At 37.7% G+C, this 19,660-nt stretch overlaps 1 protein-coding gene across 3 annotated transcripts in view; it reads right to left on the bottom strand.

Annotated features, from left to right (window-relative positions):
- Positions 1–19,660, bottom strand: part of STK3 (serine/threonine kinase 3) — a 309,305-nt gene that overhangs the window by 209,687 nt on the left and 79,958 nt on the right. For all 3 annotated transcript variants that reach the window (XM_040261000.1, XM_040261001.1, XM_040261002.1), the window contains 2 exons: positions 3,851–4,015; positions 3,173–3,340 (listed from right to left, as the gene is read on the bottom strand). In XM_040261000.1, the coding sequence (XP_040116934.1) occupies positions 3,173–3,340; positions 3,851–4,015 (333 nt within the window). The remainder of the gene's footprint in view (positions 1–3,172; positions 3,341–3,850; positions 4,016–19,660) is intronic.

The raw sequence follows: 19,660 nt of genomic DNA, 5'->3' as shown, positions 1-19,660 counted from the left end.
AAACTGGAATCTTTGTGCATTGCTGGTGGGAACGTAAAATAGCACAATGCTATGAAAAACAGTAGAGAGGTTCCTCAAAAATTTACACATAAAATTACCATATGACCCAGCAATCTAGTTCTGCGTATATACCCAAAGAATTGAGAGCAGACTCTCACAGAGAATAAATGTACATCCATGTTCATAGAGGCACTAGTCACAACAATCAAAAGGTGGAAGCAACTCAAGTGTCCAATATGGATGAATGGTTAAACAAAATGTGGTATTTATACAATGGAATATTATCCAGCCTTAAAAAAAGAATTTGGATATATGCTACAACAACGGATGAACCTTGAAAACATTAAGTGAAAGAAGCCAGACACAAAAGGACAAATATTGTATGACTTCACTTATATGAGATGCTTAAAACAGTCAAATTCATAGAAACAGAGAGAATTATGGTTATAAGGTATTAGGGGGAGGAGAAATAAAGAGTTACTTTTTAATGTGTATAGAGTTTTAGTTTGAGATGATACAAATTTCTGTAGTAGACAGTGTGATGTGAATGTACTTTAATGCCACTGAACTGTGTACTGAAAAAATGGTTTAAATGATACCATTTTTATGAATACTTTACCACAATTTTTAAAATTTGAGAAAACACAAGGAAAATAGATCCTGAAATTAATTGTTACTAATCTTAAATACATATAATTTGAAAAAAGGTAACAGATTATAGAGGACATAGTGGGTTGAAGAGTAGCCCCCAAAAGATATGTCTATATCCTAATATTCAGAACTTCTAAACAGGATCTCATTTGGAAAAAAAAAAAATATCCCTGCAGTTGGAGATTGTTCTGGATTATTGGAGTGGGCCCTAAATCCTATGACATCTGTCCTTTAAAGAAAAAGGCAGAGGAAAATTTGAGACAGACAGAAGAGGGAAACGCAGACACTCACAAAGGAGAGGGTAATGTAAAAGGTGCAGGCAGGGACTGGAGAGATGTAGCCACAACCCAAGGAACGCCAAGGACTGCTGGCAGCCGCCACCCCAAAGCTGGAAGTGGCAGTAAACGGAGTCTCCTTCAGAGCTTCTGGGAGGAGTACAGCTCTGTCAACACCTTCATTTCAAATTGCTGGCCTCCAGAACTGTAAGAGAATAAAGTTCTATAGTTTTAAGCCACCAAATTTGTGGTAATATGTTAGGACGGCCCTAAGAAATTACCATGGGGGTAAAAAAGATAAAATGAAAACTAAGAAAGCAGATTTGTTGAGCACAGACTGTGTCATTCAAGCCAAAATTTAACTATGTGAAAAGCGAGAGGAAAAGGGAATCCTGAGCTTTGTCGCTGAGCTGTAATTTCTGGCCATACGATGTCAGAGGGCAAAGTCCTGTGCACACACACTGAGATGGGCCAGGTGCCGACCCTGGCACACACAGCAGGAGCTGGGGGAGGGAAGATGTGCAGGTGTGCCGGGGGCGGGGACAACTTAACCGGCACCTCTAACCAAGCCCAGTCGTCCAGAATTTCTCAACTTGGTTCTATTATTAATTGGGCAGGAAGGAAGGAGGTCATGGATTCCTGTTTTGTTTTTTTAATTAAAAAATGACTGACTCAGTTTTCAATTCTTAAGACCTGGATATGAACATTTTTGAAATTTTTAAAAAAGAAATCATGTTGGATCAGGAGTATACTTGGTTGTGACATAGTGCCATGTAATTTGCAATGAGAGAAGCTAGTCTGTGCTTTATTTTTTTAATCCTTGGCTATCTGCTAAAGAGACTACCTCATGGTCAAACTGAATATGTGGAACTGTTTGGTTGGAAAAAATAAGATTTATACTGGAGGAAGAAGAACAGTAATACTCTTAAGTTCTGGGTTAAATCCCAGCCCTGGCAGTTAGCTAGGCTGTCTTGGATACTTTGGTTAACCTCACTAACTTAAACTCAAATATATCTAGCTGAGGATCACCCCAAAAACTTTCTAGCTGAAAGTACCAAAGATATCTAATAATCAGAAAAGAAATGAGAATTTTATTGATCGTTTTACGCTGACCTAGTTATATTTCATGTCAATATTTTCAAAGAATTCAAGCTATTTTTCTGTTTCGCTTTAGCAAGAGGAGTTTATATGTACAAGGAAGACGACACATATCATATACAATTACGTTCCTCAAAGAGTTCTCTTTGAAGTGGCAGGCAGATTTTTAAATATTTCAGTATAGTACATTATTATCTACACTATTGAAGTTCAATTCATAATAGCACTATAGTATCAGAATTCTAATTTATTCTTCGTTTTCAAATACTCTAAAATATGGCATTCTTTTTCCTGCCATATGTTTACTTCACACATTTCTCCATCTACCCTGAAATCATCTTCTTTTCTTTACACACACACAAACACACACACACACACTCTCTCTCTCTCCCTCCTCCACCTTCTTTCTGCCTTCATTCCTATATCCTTTCTTCTTGAGTTGAATACAGCCACTAGAGGGCAATAAGTTTACAAAGATAAATGTTCTTATCTATAATGAATTGAGACTCACATACTAATAAATTTAAAAACTGTTCATCACCTCTAAAGCAGTGGCAATTAGACTTGAATATGCAATCTATACATTTCAGACTCAAAAATTTATCATGGAAAAGGAGTTCATAAAAGCATAAAATAATATCCATAAAAGGAATTCCATTTTCTCACTGAACACTAAAAATAAAAGCTTATTTCACTTAAAGATACATAGCAATATTAGAAATCGGGATTCTTTTTTAATATTAGCTCAGCTAGAGAAACAAAAACACAAAAAGGTACAATATGCAGGGTAAGTAGAAGAGAATGGATTTCTTCCAAGCCTCCACTGTTATATTCAGAATATGAGGAACTGAATAATGTAGTGGATTTGCCAGCCCTTTCTTCTATTTAAATCATGGGGAAATTTAGCAGGTATACTTTGGGGGGAGAAAAACAGCCGCTGTAGAGAGAAATACAGGCTTCACTTCTTTTTCTCCCAGTTAAGGATATGATGGTGGAAAGAAGTGAACAGTCACTAATCCCTGACAGATAATTTTGCTAATTTTTGCACAGAATCCAAATTCAAATGATCTTTTTACTCCATGTTTATTTACACTCACACTACAAAACTGCAGCACTTTTAACATTGACATTTTCCATCATTTTCTTACCCTCATCGGATGTATATCAGCATAAGGAGGTTTTCCTTCAGCCATTTCTATAGAAGTAATGCCAAGGGACCAGATGTCAGCCACACAGTTATAGCCTATTTCTTGAATGACCTCAGGAGCCATCCAAAATGGAGTTCCTATCACAGTATTGCGTTTTGCCATTGTATCCTGCAAGAACATTACATAGATATAACTACAAAAACACTAAAGAAATGTATTTGCCAACGTATTCCTTAAACTAAATATTTGAAACCCTCAAATACTACAGGTTATATCTGAAATTGACTATTTTCCTAAAATTTCCTAAAACCAGTTGTAACATGACATATTTAGGAATTTAGAATTCTGAAATAACCAAGAGTCCATAAGTAACTTAACTCCACTACCTTCATTAAAGATAGCACTATAACAATAAAACCTACAGAAATGAACAAATGCAGCTTTCCTTTCCAAATATTTAAGCATTTTGAAGGCAATATATATTCTTTCATATTCATCCAATGTCTCTTAAATGGTAAATAAAAAATAATTAAATAATACCTAAATAATGGCTTCTTCTCCTTGAAGCAATGAAGCTATGCATTTCTTTTCATAACCCTCAAAAGATATTATCAAGTTTAGTCACACTCGAACCTGGACAATACAAATCAACAGTGCTTCCAAAAGGATTACACTTACCGTTAACTGACCAGCAACTCCAAAATCCGCCAATTTTGCATGTCCTTCTGTATTGAGAAGAATATTTCCAGCTTTTATATCTCTGTGTATTTTTCTCATAAAGTGTAAGTATTCTAGTCCTTTCAAAGTAGATTTGAGAATGGTTGCAATTTCATCTTCTGTTAACTGGAAAGAAATATTTTAAAAACTCAACTGAAATGCTGAGACAACTAAACTCTTACAAGACAGCGTTGTTAACAAGCACTTCTTTCTAAAGATCACTAAACTTTTAGGAAAGGCTAAAAGGAAAAGTACTGAGAACCTCTTCTTCTGATGAAGGAAAACGTCATCTTTCAATTTCTCCTTTCTTTAAAATTATCCATGTCATTCCTAAAGCACGTAACATATCCCGAGAAGCACCCTGACCCTAAGAAATCACTCTTCCCTACGCCATCTAACTCTGAGGCGGCACTATGACAGCTGTCTGTCCTGAAAAATAAATCCAGAGACACTCTTCCCCGCGGTGGCTCCTCACTTTCCTGCTGAAAGTGGAAACCAAGTGTCACAGAAAGCAGAGGAAATGCAGAGGGGTGAGCTGCCAAGAGCCTCCTGCGCGAAGCATGGACACCAATACCACTCCTCCTCCCAGTGAGGCATTCTCCACCCACCCAGGTCCTAGATTTCCAACTCTAATAATGAGAACTCAGAAATGAGAATGTCAGAGAAAGACCAGGAGAACGGAAACACCAAAACAGGCCATCAGGGGAAGGAAAAAGGAGGAGCGAGGTACAAACGTAAAGACTTTCTGTACTGATAGCACCAGAGCCAGTGCTATCTGTACCAGGCATTGTGCTAACACTTCCACGTGCCTTAGCCCATTTATCTTTATAACAACCCTATACAGCAGATTATCACCATTTGACAAAAGTAAAATACGGGTACTCAAAAAAACATGTACACGAGTGTTCACAGTAGCACTATTCACAATGGCCAAAAGGCTAAGACAACCCAAATGTTTATCACAGAGAAACGGATAAACAAATCATGGTATACACAAACAATGGAATATTATTTGGTCATGAAAAGGAATAAAGTACAGACATGTGCTGCAATGTGGATAGACCTCAAAAACATTATGCTAAGTGAAAGAATCCAGACACAACAGAAAGCACATATTGTATGATCCCACTTATATGAAATATTAAGAATAGGTAAATCCACAGGAAAATAAAGCAGACTGGTGACTGCCAGGGACAAGAGGGAGAAGTGGGATGGAGAGAAACTGCTTAAAGGATAGCAAGGTGATAAAAATATTTTGGAACTACACAGGGGTAGTAATTATACAATACTGTAAATGCACTAATGACAAGGAATTTTCCCCTTTAAAATGGTAAGTCTTATGTTATATGAATTTTCCTCAATTTAAAAAAACCTTTATTGTGTTAAAATTTCTAAGCAAATTGCCAGGTGGTTTACATTTGCATAAAACACCAACATATACTGTCATAAAAGTACTGCACAGACCATGTAAAGCTTTGCAGGCCATGGATAAGGAGTCTGGATTATTTGAAAATTCTAATACTTTTAGGAACTGATTCTCTACCTCAGACCAGATGGACTGACTTCATGGTCCACGGAGAGCAAGCACTATATTCTGAAGCTGCACTATTCAACACAGTAGCTCCCCAGCATTTGAAACATAGCTAACCCAACAGAGATATGCTATAAATATAAAATATACCAGAGTTAAAAGCCTAGTACCAAAAAGGAAATGTAAGGTATCTCATTAATAACTTACATACTGCTTACACAGTTAAATGACATTTATATACTCATTATATTATACTTTAATTTTTATCCTCCTAGCATTCTACTATTTCCAACCAATAATTCAACTAATCCTTCATTAACTTCTTGGCTTGTCATGTCTGCTCCTACACCCTGTATTTCAGAGCCATACTAGAGAAAGTTCAAAGTTAAACGGGCCTACTATACTTAGGGCTCAGGATGAATCTGATTTCAGTGCTGTGAAGCACTGAACACCGTAAACCATTTGCCACTGAACAAATCCACAGGAAGACTGAAGGAAGACTCGCCAGAGGTGGTAAGCTGATTCATGAACTGTCTGGTTTTGCTAAAAGACTTTCAACGTTCATTCCAACTCTATGATTCTATAACATTACAAAAGGTCTTTACCATCTTTTCTTAACAAAAGATTAATTTGGGCATCCATTTTTATGTTCACTAATTTGGGCATCTGTTCTTTCAACAAGTATCTACTGCACTGGCTCTCTTGTATAAGTCCTGCTAAAGGTGCTGAGTATACAGGGGTGAAGAAGCTGACAGGACTAGTTTTTATGAAGTTTACAAGAATACCTAAGGCCACAGCCAGGATCTGGCCCTGAATCAATAAAGGTGGAGAGGACAGATCTGAAGCAAACGTGGTTTCTGAAGTCTCTTTCCCATTATGCTTTTCTCTTTTCAGTAATAAATCCCTTCCTCTACTTTAGGGGTTCATTTCATATCTTCCCTCTAATCAAAAAAAAAAAAAAAAAGATGCGATAGCCAATCATTCTAATAGTACATGGATATGTCTTAAATTAAAATTATTTGTGTACCGTATTATTCTAACAATCCCTTTGAATATTAAGGCTGAAATGTGGTATCTGCACTTTAAGACTTTTAACTTCAATTACAAAATGAAAGGTTTCTATCCCTCAAAAAAAATCATTTTAACAATTAACAAGTAAACAAACATTTTCTAGAACACAGAGACATAATGTTGACTTAAACTTTTTTTATTAATTTACAGTTATAGAGTCTTTTCTATGAGTTTCACACAAACATGAATGCATGAATTAGCCTCAATATAAGCACAGAGTAGCAAGGCTTGTTCCAAAGATGAGATTCAAAGTATGTATTCAACAAAGAGTAAAGGCAGCTAAATTTCAGCCTTAAGTGCAAAAATTTCAGGTAAATCTTGACAAATTTAGAAGAATAAATGTTATCTGGTCTCTTTTAAATATCAAGGGTAGCAAATGCACTTTGGAAAAGAATAATATCTATTTCAACATTTAAACCACTCCATATATTTTGGGTCGCTAATGGAGAATAGGAAAGAAAGGAGAGTAGGCCTTCCCAGATGAAAGCCTTGATCTAAATGTGTATTTCACGTCCTTTGGACACACACTCACTATTTAGAGGGAAGGGGTAAGGGAGTTCGTTGACAGTCATTTTCCTAAAGAGAGTTTTGTTTTCAAACAATCTTTAAATGTAAATTTCACTTACAAACAAACAAAATCAGTTACCAAAGGAGACTAGGTTTCTATTTGGCAACAGAAACACCAAACATTTTAACTAATACCTTTTTTATTTCTATAAATATGACTTTTCATCAGTTCAGATAAATTTCAAAATCATGTTTATATTGAAAATATATAGAAAGAAAAGAAACAGAGAAGATATGCTTTTATACAGAAAGAAGTAAAGTAGGATTTAAGTTCTAAGATGAAAAACACTCAAACCACAGCTAACACTTCTTTTAGTAGTATCTGTCAAGAATCCTTTCCAGTGAAAAATTTTATCGAGAGTACTTCATTTGTGGATTTAATTAGGTTATCATCAATTCAATACAGATTTAATTTTATTTCTGTCACTACACAAATGGGGCAATGTCATCTTAAAATCATTTGAATCATATTTAGACTCTAGTTTAAAAAAAGAAAAAGGAGGGCAGGAAAGAGATAATAAACCATGAATGAAACACTCAGTAATCAGAGATGGAAATAAGACTTTATAGCTGAGCTTAATACATTAAAAGACGGAAGTCTACATCTGGTTTCAATACTGGTATGAATTCATTGGCAAATTTAAAAAGAATCCCATTGTACAAAAACAAAAAGATGGTTTTGATAGGCTTTAAGTCCTCTGGTTACTTTTGTTTCTAGAGTCATATGATTAGTATAATAATATGATACATTTAATATGTCACCATGTATATGGTTTTGATAAAAATGCACCCACCAACGTGTCTCAAGAGCACATGCACAAGCTGTTTTAAGATACTCGCAGTGCCTTAATGTTTTTACACTAGTAAAAACCAATTCAAGGGAGGTTTTGAAAATTCATACAAAATTAAGAATTTTATTTTTCTAAAAATGAAACTGACACTCTTAGCTAAATTCTATCTTTCTTATATAATTATCTGTGCATATAAAATAATATGTTGGGGCTTCTGGTTTAAGATGGCAGAGTAGAAAGACGGTCGCTCATCTCCTCTGGCAAGAACATCAAAATCATCACTAGCTGTTGAACAACCATCGACAGGAGGACACTGGAACCCACCAAGAAAAGAAACCCCATGTCCAAAGACAAAGAAGAGGCCAGTGAGACAGTAGGAGGGGAACAATCACAATGAAATCAAATCCCATACCTGCCAGGTGAGTGACCCACAAACTGGAGAACAATAATACCAAAGAAGTTCTCCCACTATTGTGAAGGTTCTGAACCCCACATCAAGCTTCCCCGCCTGGGGATCCGACAAAGGGACTGGGAATCCCCAGAGAATCTGAACTTGAAGGCCAGCAGGATTTAATTACAGGACTTTCACAGGACTAGGGGGAAACAGAGACTCCAGTCTTGGAGGGCACAAACTCTTAGGCACATCAAGATGCAGAAGAAAGGAGCAGTGACCCCAGAGAACACTGAACCAAAACCACCTGCTAATGCTGAAGGGTCTCCTGTGAAGGCGTGGGTCAGCAGGGGCTCACCCCAGGGACAGGGGCACTGGCAGCAGTAGTCCAGGAAGGTTTCCCTTGGCATAAGACCTCTTGGAGGTCACCATTAACTCTACCATAGAGCCCAGCGACCCCAGGGCTGGGTCCCATCAGGCCAAGCAACTACAAGGGAGGGAGCACAACCCCACCCATCAGCAGATATTTCGATTTAAGCTTTACTGAGCAAAGGCCCTGGCCACCAAAGCAATTCCCAGTTTTTCTCACCACCAGTCCCTCCCATCAGGAAGCTTACACAAGCCGCTTAGCCTCCTCCATCAGAAGGCAGACAGAAGAAGCAAGAAGAACCACAGTCCCACAGCGGCTAAAACAAAACCACATTACAGAAAGTTAATCAGCATGAAAAAGCAGAAAGTTATGTCCCAGATGAAGGGACAAGATAAAACCCCAGAAAAACAACTAAATGAAGTGGGGGGTAAGCAACCTTCCAGAAAAAGAATTCAGAATAATGATAGTGAAGATGATCCAGGGTCTCAGAATGGAGAAGATGCAAGAAATGCTTACCAAAGACCCAGAAGAACTAAAGAGCAAACAAACAGATGAATAATACGCCAGAAGGAATCAGTAGCAGAATAACTGAGGCAGAAGAACAGACAAATGACCTGGAGGACAGAATAGTGGAAATCACTGCCACAGAACAGAATACAGAAAAAAGAATGAAAAGAAATGAAGACAGCCTAAGAGACCTCTGGGGCAACATTAAGCGCACCAACAGCTGCATTATAGGGATCCCAGAAGGAGAACAGAGAAAGAACCTGAGAAAATATTTGAAGAGCTGATTATCCTAATTTCCCTGAAAATTTTCTGAAAATTTCCCTAATATGCAAAAGGAAATAGTCAACCAAGTCCAGGAAACACAGAGAGTCCCAGGCAGGATAAGCCCAAGGAAGAACACACTGAGACACACAGTAATCAAACTGACAAATATGAAAAACAAAGGTAAAATACTAAAAGCAACATAGGAAAAACAACAAATAACATACAAGGGAACTCCCATCAGGCTATCAGCTGGTTTCTCAACAGAAAATCTACATGCCGGAAGGGAATGCCATGATATATTTAAAGTGATGAAAGGAAAGAACCTACCAAGAATACTCTACCCAGCAAGAGTCTCATTCAGATTTGGTGGAGAAATCAAAAGCTTTCCAGACAAGCAAAAGTTAAAAGAATTCAGCTTTATAGCAAAAATCAGCTTCACAACAAATGCTAAAGGAACTTCTCTAGGCAGGAAACACAAAAGAAGGAAAAGACCTATAGAAAATAAACCCAAAACAATTAAAGAGATGGTAATAGGATCATACATATTGATAATTACCTTAAATGTAAATGGATTAAATGCACCAACCAAAAGACACAGACTGGCTAAGTAGATGACACCTGTGCATGTATGCACTTCCACTTGCCACATCACTCTGCTTGACTCCCCAAATCGTACGTAATTATTTCATGTTCCCATTATGGCTTACAATTGTGATTATCTTTTATTTTTTTGTCTGGCTATTGACTGTGAAAACTGGTAAACATCTTTTACTACTGTGATTACGTATCATGACTAATCAACAGATAAATAGCAGAATGTATATCACCAAAACTACCATTTTAAAAAGAGACCTGTAGTCACTTTTTAAACCCAGATGCATGTCAGAAGTACCTTGGAATTTTTTGAAAAATAAAACAGTAAGAATAATGCTATATATAGTACTTACTATTAAGGAGACAAACCTTAACATTGACATAGTTCCCTTTCATGTGCCACAGACAGATAACTATAGATATTGTATTATCAAATTTCAAGTTTTAACTTGCACCTTGAATTTCCATAAAGTTTTGAAAACTATCTGAGCAAAACTCACCAATGTAATCCCTACATAGTCTTTTAAGGCCTGCATCAAATCTAATCTCTTTCAAAAAAGGACTCTTTATTCCCAAGTGAGGATGTATCTGTCGAGTGATAATGACAACACCAACAACTTACACTTACTGAGTATTTACCATACCTGCCATATTACAGGTATCATTTCATTTAATATACACACACAACAACAGATGGTAGGCACCAACAAAAATTTACTGAGACTCTGTTATTCTGCCCTTGCCTTCAGGGTGCTCATAACTGAGTGGGAATGGAAGGGAACAGGAACAAATAATTAAGATATCAAGCAATGCCAGGTACAGTAAGATTAGGTATAGGAGCATTCCAGGACAGCAGTGTCTAAGGTGATTATAAGAACCAATACTGCATCAGAACTAGTACTCTTAAAGTAAAATCCAAACCACACACTTTAACCCTCAAGGCCTTGAACGATACAGTTCCTGTAGCCCTGACAATCTCACCACACCACTCTTCCTATTCAAGGCAGTCTTCATAGAGGAGGAGACTTTTGAGCAGCCTCTTGAAGAATGTACAAAGTTTGTCAGGAGACCAAAGAGGAAAAGAAATACTAGGTATGTATAAAGGAAACGGGCACAAAAATGAATGAAGTCTAGTACCGGTTCTTTGGGTCCGAATGCAGCGGGTATGGGAGAACAGTGCAAAATGGCAAAGGTAGGTTTGGGTTAACTCTGCTTTATGTGCCTACATATTTTTAAATGAAAAGATGGTACGATCATACCTGAACTTTTAAGAAGGAAACTGGACAGTAGCCTTCATCTAAAGACTAGAAGCAGAAAAGCAACTGTGGAGAATGTAATAGTAAAGGCATTTATAGTAGTAGCAGTAGATTTGCAGTGCCAGCTAATAGATACATAAACTTGCTAAAAATTCCAATGGATTTTTTTCACTTCTTATTTCATGTTGGAGTATAGCCGATTGCCAATGCTGTGACAGTTTCAGGTGGACAGCAAAGGGATTCAGTCCTACATATACATGGCACCATTTCTCCCCTCAAACTTACCTCCTATCCAGGCTGCCGTGTGACACTGACCCGAGCCCCTGTGCTACACAGTAGCTGCCTGATGGTTATCCATTTTAAACACAGCAGTGTGTACCTAGTCCGTCCCAAACTCCCTAACTATCCCAATGCATTTTTTTAGTCAAAATTTCTAATTTTAAGATGAAGAGATGCCAAAGCATACAGTTAAGCAGGAAGCCACTGAAAGCAAAATCCAAAATTCCTTTCATAATTCAAACTGAAATTGTACCCTCAAAAAAAAAAAAAAAAGAAAAGGAATTGCCACCTGAACATGCCTCTAACCTAGTAATTTCATTTCTCAGAATGTAACCAATGGCCAGAACAACACAGGTACAACAATCAGTTCAGTTCAGCCACTCAGTCCTGTCTGACTCTGCAATCCCATGGACTATAGCCAATACATACCTACAAAAATTTCCTTCAGCTTTGATTACAGTGTAAGTTGGAACTCATTTTATCCAAAGTACTGAAAAAAACACATTTTGGTACATACACACAGACCTATATACTGATATGGGAATATCTCTGAGATACATCAAAAGTTGAAAAAAAAAATTCATCCTGGCTGGCTCACCAAGAAAAAAAAAAAAACAAGTTTAAAAAAAAAAAAAAGCAAAGTATAGAACACCATACATGCAGTATGAATCTCTTGTTTAAAATAAAATATGATTAAAGATCTAAATGTAAGGCCAGAAACTATTAAACTCTTAGAGGAGAACTTAGGCAGGACACTCGATGACATAAAGCAAGATCCTCTATGACCCACCTTCTAGAGTAATGAAAATAAAAACAAAAATAAACAAATGGGACCTAATTAAACTTAAAAAGCTTTTGCACAGCAAAGGAAACTACAAACAAGGTAAAAAGATAACCCTCAGAAAGGGAGAAAGTGATAGCAAAGGAAACAACCGATAAAGAATAAATTTCCAAAATATACAAGCAGCTTGTACAACTCAATACCAGAAGAGCAAACAACCCAATCAAAAAATGGGAAAAGGACCTGAAGAGACATTTCTCCAAAGAAGACATACAGATGGCTAACAGGCACATGAAAAGATGCTCAACATCGCTCATTATCAGAGAAATGCAAATCAAAACTACAATGCAATACCACCTCACACCAGTCAGAATGGCCATCATCAAAAAGTCTACAAACAATAAGTGCTAGAGACAATGTGGAGACTCTTGCATTGCTGGTGGGAATGTAAACTGATACAGCCACTATGGAAGACGGTATGGAGACCCCTTAAATAGCTAGGAATAAAACCACCATATGATCCAGCAATCCCATTCCTAAGCATATACCCTGAGGAAACCCAAACTGAAAAAGATACATGTACCCAATGTTCACTGCAGCACTATTTACAAGAGCTAGAACATGGAAGCAACCTAGATGCCCACCAACAGATGAATGGATAAAGAAGCTGTGGTACATATACACAACGGAATACTACTCAGCCATAAAAAGGAATACACTTGAATCTGTTCTAATGAGGTGGACAAAACTAGAGGCCCATTACACAGTGAAATAAGTCAGAAAGAGAAATATAAATATCGTATACTGTGTCAGTATATATGGAATCTGAAGAGACGGCACTGATGAATTTATTTTCAGGGCAGCAGTGAAGAAACAGACACAGGGGACAGACCTATGGGCATGGGAGGAGGAGAGGAGGGAGAAGAGGGATGTATGGAGAGAGTAACATAGAAATTTACAAGGCCACGTGTAAAACAGATAGTCAATGGGTATGACTCAGGGAACTCAATCAGGGGCTCTGCTACAGGCTGAAGGGTGGGGTGGGGAGGGAGATGGGAGGGAGGTCTGGGAGGGAGGGGACATGGGTGTACCTATGGCTGATTCTTTAAAAACCACAAAATTCTGTAAAGAAATTATCCTTCAATTAAAAAAAAATTTTTTTTAATGCATGCACTGGAAGAAGCCACAAGAAACTGGTTACTGACATCTCCTCCAGGAAGTAAAACTGAGGGATGAGTGAGTAAATGCTAAATTCCTCTTCTGTACTATTTGGGATTTTTACAATGTGCTCCTATTTCTTTTTTCCTCCTTTATTTATATTATTAAAATGAAAGGCATTTATACATTTTGGTTAAAGATATAAAAAATTATACAATACAATTTTAAAAGAGCTTCATCTAAAACTGTTAAAATTAGATTTGCTACCTAAGGAGCTAAATTTCCATTTTCTGAAAAAAACTAACTTACATTTCTCGATTTCCTAAAATTAAATAATATTTTACTAGATAAGACACAATGATCTTTTAATGTTTTTCTAATACTACAGGATATCCACTATTTCAACAAATATAAAATTCTTAAATCAGTGATAAATCATTAAAAACTAAATACTATCTTTTTAAGTTTCTGCCTTAATAGTAACAAAATACAATTTACATTTGTATAGAACTTGGCAGGTTACAAAATGCTCTTACATTCATCATCTTTGTTCCTCACAAGAAAACACTGAGGTAGGTAAGGCACGTAATATGGTATTAGGTCCATTTTAGGATTAGGCATCTGAAGTTAAAAGGAGTTAGTTACACGGTGTATCCAGGGTCACAGAGCTAACATGTAACAAGCCAGGAACTGATGTCTGGTCTTCTGATGCTACATGCAAGGGTCCTTCCACTAAACCACATCATTCCAAATAACCACTGTCACAGTGTGCTAAGGGGTCAGGCTTATGACAGGGAGGGAGGGCTCGCGGCAGGTCTGGCTGTGACAGGCAGTCTGCCAGGAGAGGCAAGTACAATATAAAAATAAAGTGCGTGAAAGTGGGCCTGACTTATGAAAGGGAAATAGAACTGGGAGAAATGCCAAGAAGTACAGCAACCAAGGTGAAGATGGGGCAGCTTACCAATTAGGGAAGCCACGGAAATACCTCTGTAGGTTTAATTTACTTAGTTAAGGTAGAAGAGCAAGACTATTGGAGAGACTATACTGCAATGTGGGAAGATCATAAAGAAAAGTGTTTATAATTCAATCAAAAGATTTAGAAAAGATGTCACAGAGTGCGATGCGTATGATGTATTTAATCGGAGTTAAGATGTGGCACACGATTGCTATGAAAACTCTTCGGGTCTGATCCTACAGTGCGTGGTCATTTTAAGACTGTGGCTTGGAACTTTTAAGAAGCATGTGTGAAATAACTTAGAACTCAGTATCACTCTACAGGAGACACCAAATAAGGAGCAAGAATAACTTTCCACACAAAAGGATTCACTCTTCTAAGATTCTAGCATAGAACTGAACAGCCGTACCCGTTTAGGGTGAGAAAATCTTTGTCAGGAGAAGGGGCCAGGGACACCAGAACTAAAACCAGGGTCAGGTCACCATGGTCCAAATGAAACCATGGATCTGTAATCCTGAAAAGCAGACTTATACGAATTCTTAGAGCAAACACTTATTGCTGACCCAGCAGAAGCAGGCTCCTTTAGATACATCATCCCAGCTGTCCCTTACTGTGACAAAGGAGAGAAAAGGTTGAGGACCCCATAGTTTTAACCCTGAATTTCACCAGATACCTCCTGTAATACTTAACATTCATTTTGGAAGTTGTTTTAGAAGGGTGTGTGTATGTTTTATTCTTGGTACATTTAGTTTTGATTTTAGGTTTGAGAAATACATAGAAATCCCTGTTATTTTTGCCATTCTAACATTCATTCACCGTTCTCCTGCTAACATACCCTTATTTCCCTTGAGGGAATCACTATTTCCCCACCTTCAGACCACGCATTTCTAGCAGTCAATTCCATCCCTGCTCCGGGTCAGACACATGTCCTAAATCTAATCCAATTACTGCATCACATTCCGGTGGCCACAGAGAAGGCACCTGACCCATTCAGAAGCAGTGAGGTTCAAGACTGCTGGAAAGGTATAACCAAGCAGCCGTCTTGCCACTATGAGGCAAGAGTCTGAGAGTAGAATCAAAACAGAGGTATTAGAACAGAGACAAGTCTAAGTAATTCCTTTCACTCTGAATCAAGCCATGCATGAAACCAGCTCTGCAAAGATTTTTAGTTATGTGAGTAAATAAATTCCCTTCTTGGCTCAAGCCAGTTTGAGGTGAGTTTTCTATAATTTATAACCAAGAGCTGAAACCGATGTAGTAAATTTCAAGTAGATACCAAAAAGTGAGGAGGTTCCTGGAAAAGAAGTTTGTACAAAGCACAAACCACTGATCAACTCTAGAACTGCTATAGGTTACTCCAGATATTTAACAGTATGAAATCTCTGAAGCTGATTTCTATTTTCTGCCCCCAAACAAAAGGGCTACAATAACTGGAGGTGGGAAAAGTAGAACAAATAAGTCTTTTAAAAGGAACATGAAGGCAAAGTCTCCTTTTTGCCTTCATTTTTCCGAGTACCACCTGCCCCAGCCAATAAATGTTTACTCCAAATTAAATTAACACTGCATTTAGATATCTCATTTTATAGAGCTCTTCGAATGTTTCAGCATTAGTTTTTACGACATACATGTTACATCAATACACAGTGGTGACCAAAGCCTCTTGCTAAAAATCAATGGTTTAGAGAAACTCGAGGAGTTAAGTAGCAATTTCTAAAATACCAAAATTTCAAAAGTAATTCTTAAGCTTACATGTAAGGCTTTATCTGAACATCCATGAAGCTTCAGATTCCAACTGCTTTACAATCAAAATTTCTCCCCCTCTTACTCCTTCTTTCTTGAGGAAAATAATACATACATTTAATGGGGCTGTTAGGTATTCAACATGAGGAAAACACTGGAAAAAACAACAGAGCAACTCAGTAACTCCTTCCACCCCTCACCACTCTATCTCATCCCACCCAAAAATGGGAGTGTTGAGGGATAAAATAGCCAAGGTTTTAAACAATAAAAAATTTATGGGATTCTTTTAGAAAAACACAAATCTGCTCAATACAAAGTATGTACATTAGAAAACATAACTAGAATATTTTAGCGATTGTTATATACAAAAAGGCAGAGAGAGGTTTTCTTTCATGAAATCTGGATTGCAGATGTCTGGCAAAAAAAAAAAAAAAAAATTAATAATCTATCACAAAGTCCCACAACTAGTGATTCAAAATGAAAGCTTTCACTACTTACACCATATGTAAATATACATATATACTCGCTGCTTATAATCCCTTGATCTGAAGAGAAAGAGAACTGATACTCTACTGTGAAAATGGTCAGTGGGCAGACATTTTAAAATCCTTTCCCACATGAAAAGATTCCTGAAAAAGAGATCAGAAGACAACAGAAAAGCACTCAATATATATGGAGTTGTAAAGCCCATATGAACTAGTATCTGTTACACAAAGAGGGAACATGCAACAAAGTGATTAGGAAAGTCAAACATGAATTAGTCCAATAACACAGGCAAACATAAACCCTAAAAAGAACTTTATGGAACAGAAAGCCACACATCTCAAAAAGATGTCTATTATTAATGATGAAACAATACCCAACTTTGAAGCTCCAAGTATTAAACCTTAAATCAGTAAGAAACTGGTATGCCTTCACTGAGGGAAAAAAAAATTTGAAAGAGTACATAATGAACATCAAGGCAGAATATATATTTTTTAAATGCAAACATATATCAAAAAGACTATTATGTACAAGGCATTAATTCTAAGGGCACTAAAATAAAATATTCCAGTATATTCTGAATAGCCACTGTCTGATTCTATTAAACAAACTTTCACTGTACCTAAAAATGTAAGCTCTATCTCATGGAGCTTATGTACCTCTCTTGAAAATAATTCAAGGCACCAATGGTGAATGCTAAGATTTTGTACTTGGTTCCATAGTCTCCTGTACTATTCTACTCAAACACATCATCTGATTAATGTTCACAATGCAAAGACATTTCCATCCATATCAGTGAGAAGGCAGGACAACGATGACAATATCAATCCAAATACATATAGGACTTTTTATGTACCAGGGACTGTTTCTGCTGCTGCTGCTGCTGCTAAATCACTTCAGTCGTGTCCGACTCTGTGCGACCTCATAGACGGCAGCCCACCATCCCTGGGATTCTCCAGGCAAGAACACTAGAGTGGGTTGCCATTTCCTTCTCCAATGCATGAAAGTGAAAAGTGAAAGTGAAGTCGCTCAGTCGTGTCCGACTCTTCACGACCCCATGGACTGTAGCCTACCAGGCTCCTCCATCCATGGGATTTTCCAGGCAATAGTACTGGAGTGGGGTGCCATTGCCTTCTCCTGGGACTGTTCCTAGCACTTTACAAATGTATAATCTTCAAAACAACTCAATGAAGTAGGGTGGTATTCTTATCCCATTTAGCAAATGGAAAAAATGAGTCACAGAAAAGTTAAGAAACTTGCCTAAGTTCATATAACCAGTATGTTGCAGAGCCACAACTCAAGACAGTCTGGCTCTACACTCTGTGCTCTTCACTTCTACAGTTCGATTCCAGCAGTCGGCTATAATTTCAACCTTTTCTTTCCCTCTAATCTATTTTACCACTCTATGACTCAGTTGCTTGTCTGGAAAAATGGGGTTAATAACTGTTCTTACCTTACACAGTTGTTCAGTCCTTACATGAGGATTAAATGCAACAGTCTATATAATATGCCTGGCACATACCTGTATTATAGCAATGGTTCTCAAAATACCTATCAAATGTCTGTTACTGGAGTTGAGAATCACTGCCATAACACTAAGAATTTACCAAAAAGTAAACACCAAAAAGTGTGTCCTTCACACTTCTCAAGTGATGCCTAAATAAACCTGACTTTCCCAATCACTGCCATTATAAAAAGTCCACCACAAGCCTTCAGGAAAATACACATATAGACAACTTAGGAACTACTTCTTTAGTCTGGAACTTCCTCTCCATTATTTTGTGTTCCCTCAATGTCCCCTCTCCCACTCCCACCCAATCACAGAAATATAGTTCATTCTGGTAGAAGCAGACACTGAAAAAATTTCTCTCATACACCAAACTGGACATGTAGTGTGTTTTAAGACACAAACTTTACTTGGTATTTTAACGGCATTTTCACCTGCACATCGGGGTACGGGTGCTCTGAGAGGTTCCAACCAGAATGCTGCTCTCAGTTTGCCTTCACCAAGGAGCTGCAAAACTATGGAGGCTGAAAGAACAGCAGCAGTTCTCTCGTCCAGGGTCTAGTGCTCATCAACATTTAAGTTTGCTCCTAATTTTTTGTCGTGACAACAGTCTGGGACATTTCTCACCATTCAGTCGTGTTAGGGTTTCTCTTAAGGTACAGATGGAAGAGGAGAAACACTGGGTGGATCCCATGGTGCTTTCGTATTCAACTTGACGACACAGCATCAAATTGTACTCCTCAAAGTAGCTGTATTAATTTAAACACCTAAGGGTATGATAGTATTGATAGGGAGGTGGGTAGGAAGGGGGAGAGTACATACCACTGATTCAGGTTCAAAAACCAACCTGAATTTGCAATTTGTTTAGTTCTCTGTCTTTCGGTCTTCTAAATTCCCCATTAAACTGAGAGAAAAAAAAATTAATAAACTGATAAAAGAATCAGCACAGGAGAGTATAATAAATTTGGAAGCATTTCTATGCAGAGTTCACAGGCAAGAGCAGGCAAGGAGGGGTGATTAACAAGTAAACACCAAGACGGTTCAAGTTAGAACCACCAGGTAGAGAGGGCGGGACAGAGAAGGGAAATGGGAAAGGTAGGCTAGCTTTTCCCCAGGAAGTGAAAAAAAGAAAACAGAACAAGAGTGAGTTCCTCAGGCCTACTTTATACAGAGATTACATGCATCCTGGTATTCACCCCCAGGCCCCAGAAAAGGCAGGGGAGGGGAATGGCTAAAGAAACTGAACAAACCACCTCTGTAGGCACTTCCTCCTCAAGCCAGATACCAACCAGTTCATCTTAACATTATACCTGCCAGGCAAAAAGCATCGTCCCAATGTTTCCAATGAGAGTTAGTCAGCCTTTCTGGCGGTCATCCTGCCATGGGGAAGACCAGGGTCAAGCAAGTGAAGCAATAACCTCAGCAGAAATAGAGATGATTCAGGAAACAGAAAACAACTTTTTTCAAAACTTATTTTTCTTAGAGTGATTAGGAAAGATCATACATCCACGTCTCAAGCATTAAGA

The sequence above is a fragment of the Oryx dammah genome, unplaced genomic scaffold (genome assembly GCF_014754425.2).
Source record: "Oryx dammah isolate SB20612 unplaced genomic scaffold, SCBI_Odam_1.1 HiC_scaffold_19, whole genome shotgun sequence".
NCBI lineage: Eukaryota > Metazoa > Chordata > Mammalia > Artiodactyla > Bovidae > Oryx > Oryx dammah.
The sequence above is the reverse complement of the archived record's forward strand: the minus strand, read 5'-3'. Positions and strand labels throughout refer to the sequence as shown.